This window comes from Propithecus coquereli, unplaced genomic scaffold (assembly GCF_000956105.1).
Source record: "Propithecus coquereli isolate 6110/MARCELLA unplaced genomic scaffold, Pcoq_1.0 Scaffold172, whole genome shotgun sequence".
NCBI lineage: Eukaryota > Metazoa > Chordata > Mammalia > Primates > Indriidae > Propithecus > Propithecus coquereli.
In genome coordinates, this window is record NW_012141858.1 from 3537646 (window position 1) to 3539912 (window position 2267).

A 2267-nucleotide genomic window follows, 5' to 3' on the forward strand; every position below is an offset into this window, starting at 1 on the left:
GCCGCAGCACCTGCGACGAGCCCAGTCTGGCGCCAGGGGGCGCGGAAGCGCGTCGGCCCCTCCGGCCCCACGCCGGCCCCGCCCTGCCCTTGCCCGGCCCCGCCCCCAGCCCCGCCTTCCCTCCTCGAGGACGGGCCGCTCCCGGCTCTCGGCCCCCGGCCCCGCTCCCAGCGCAGGCGCAGTCCCGCGTTCCCGTGGCGGCTTCCAGCGCAGTGCGCCCGCCGCGGCGGAGTGTAGCGGCCTCGGCCCGTAGTCGTTCTCTGCCTCTCGCTGCTTCCGGGCGCGCTCTGTGCGGCTCTGCGAGCGCCTCTGAGAGCGGGCAGCGGCCGCGGTGGGTTCGTCAGGTGAGTGCGGCGGCGGGAGGGAGAGGCCCGGGGTGTGGAGCACCGCCCCCCTCAGCGCCCGCGCGCCCGCCTCCCGTGAGTCGGCCGGGAGGGGCGGCCGCGGCAGGTGCAGGTGCCGGCGCGGCTGAGGGTGCGGCGCGCGGGGACTCGGCGGGGGCTGCTCGGCCCGGCGAGCGCTCTCCCAGGCTGGGCACTAGGACTCCGGGACCCCCGGCGGCGGGATGTGGGCTGCTCGACACCGCGGCTGAGACGGGCTCCCCCCGGGCCGCTGGTGGGCGTCGGGCGGCGGCTCCTCCCCGGTCCCCCTTCCCCGGCACGGGCGCGTTACTCATTAACTGCGCGGCCCCGAGCACCCGACGCGGTGAGCTGGAGCCGAGTTACCTGGCGGCGGGCGAGCGCAGCCCGGAGCTGGGGCCCAGGTTTGCGGAGGGGGTGAAAAGAGAGTTCCCGAACAAGTCGGAAGCCAGTCGCAGCACTGGACGCCCCGAGGCAGTGGTGCGGAATGGAGCGGTAGCTGTGGGCCAGGGGTTCTTTCGCGCCCCAGGCTCAGTAAGCGACGTGCGAGGCCCCATGCCGAGGCGTAGAGGTCACCCTCGGGAGGTTTCGGCGAAACCTGGTGGTAAAGAGCGAGCGCCCAGAGTCGCGCTTTAGGAGGCAGCTCAGTTCAGCCGGACTTTTGTTTGGGGGAGTTGAGACGAGCTGCACAGACGTAATTGTAATGACACTGCCCGCCCAGCGTTGACAACTCGCCCCGACCGCCCAGCGAGCTTAATGGCTCAAGAAGTGATGATGCTAGGTGGAATCCGCAGCACGTGAAGAGTTGCCAGTTGTTATGGGATTAAAAAAACATTTATCTGTAATGGCTAAAGGGTAAGGTCTTGAAAAATAAGAGCGCTGAATTAATACTGATTCCTGAGAGGCAGTTTAGTTTCATGGAAATGTTGCCAGTTCGGAGGCTACCTGTTATACACTTTTCTGTTTTCCCCCAACTCCTTTCTTTCAGTGTAGGGGGAATGGGGCGGGGACAGCGTTGTAATCTCTTGCTGTGGGATCATTTCATGATTGGAGGAGAGGCCAGTAAGAGGATTAAAACAAAACTGTTCCATTGTAAATCTGTTGAAAGAGCCGTTTTCTATTTATTATCCTTATTTTGTTGCTCACGCAGTTTTTTAAAAAAATGGTGAATGACAAATCAAGGAGAAAAGCAGAATAGGACTGTAGACCTATCATAGTAAATATTTGATACTGTTAAATATTTCACCAGTTTTATGGGGCCTTGTTCTGTTACCATTTGTTATTTATTTACTAGTACTGTGCATTTTGATAGGACTTTTCATGTTTGGACAGACATTGTATTCCAAATATGGTTTATGTGATCAACTCCTAAAGCCCTTGTGGAATTTATAGCAATACATTTAGCAGTTATGCAGTTTTACTAAAGCAGCCTCTTACTATTAGAAGAAAAGCCCTTAATTTTTTTTATATTACAGTAATGTATATAAATGCATATCTTTGTGTACCAAAGTGTTTAATATAACTGTTCCTTGTGTGTTTGGCAAACAAGTTATCTGTATTGTTGAATACCTCTAACCTTTTACCAGGATGAATATTTGATGCTTAGCTGTTTCCTGGAGTTTCTAATTAGTGGAATTTCTAATTAGATCCAATTTTGCTTTTTGAATTAGTGTAGTTATGCATATGCTTCCTTTAATATTCTTTACCTCTGATTTCCCCTAATCCTTCCCCAACACACACATAGATACTCTACAAATAACTTTTTTTTTTTTTTTTGAGACAGAGTCTCACTGTGTTGCCCTGGCTAGAGTGCCGTGGCGTCAGCTTAGCTCACAGCAACCTCAAACTCCTGGGCTCAAGCGATCCTCCTGCCTCAGCCTCCCGAGTAGCTGGGACTACAGGCATGCG

The 2267-nt window shown here is 55.4% G+C and overlaps 1 protein-coding gene across 1 annotated transcript in view; it reads left to right on the forward strand.

The window, feature by feature from the left end:
- The first annotated feature begins 648 nt into the window (after window positions 1-648).
- The window catches only part of RAB3IP (RAB3A interacting protein), a 113161-nt gene continuing 111542 nt past the window's right edge, over window positions 649-2267 (forward strand). Inside the window, exon 1 of the mRNA XM_012642017.1 lies at window positions 649-1214. Coding sequence (XP_012497471.1) covers window positions 1177-1214 — 38 coding nt within the window. The 5' untranslated portion in view covers window positions 649-1176. The remainder of the gene's footprint in view (window positions 1215-2267) is intronic.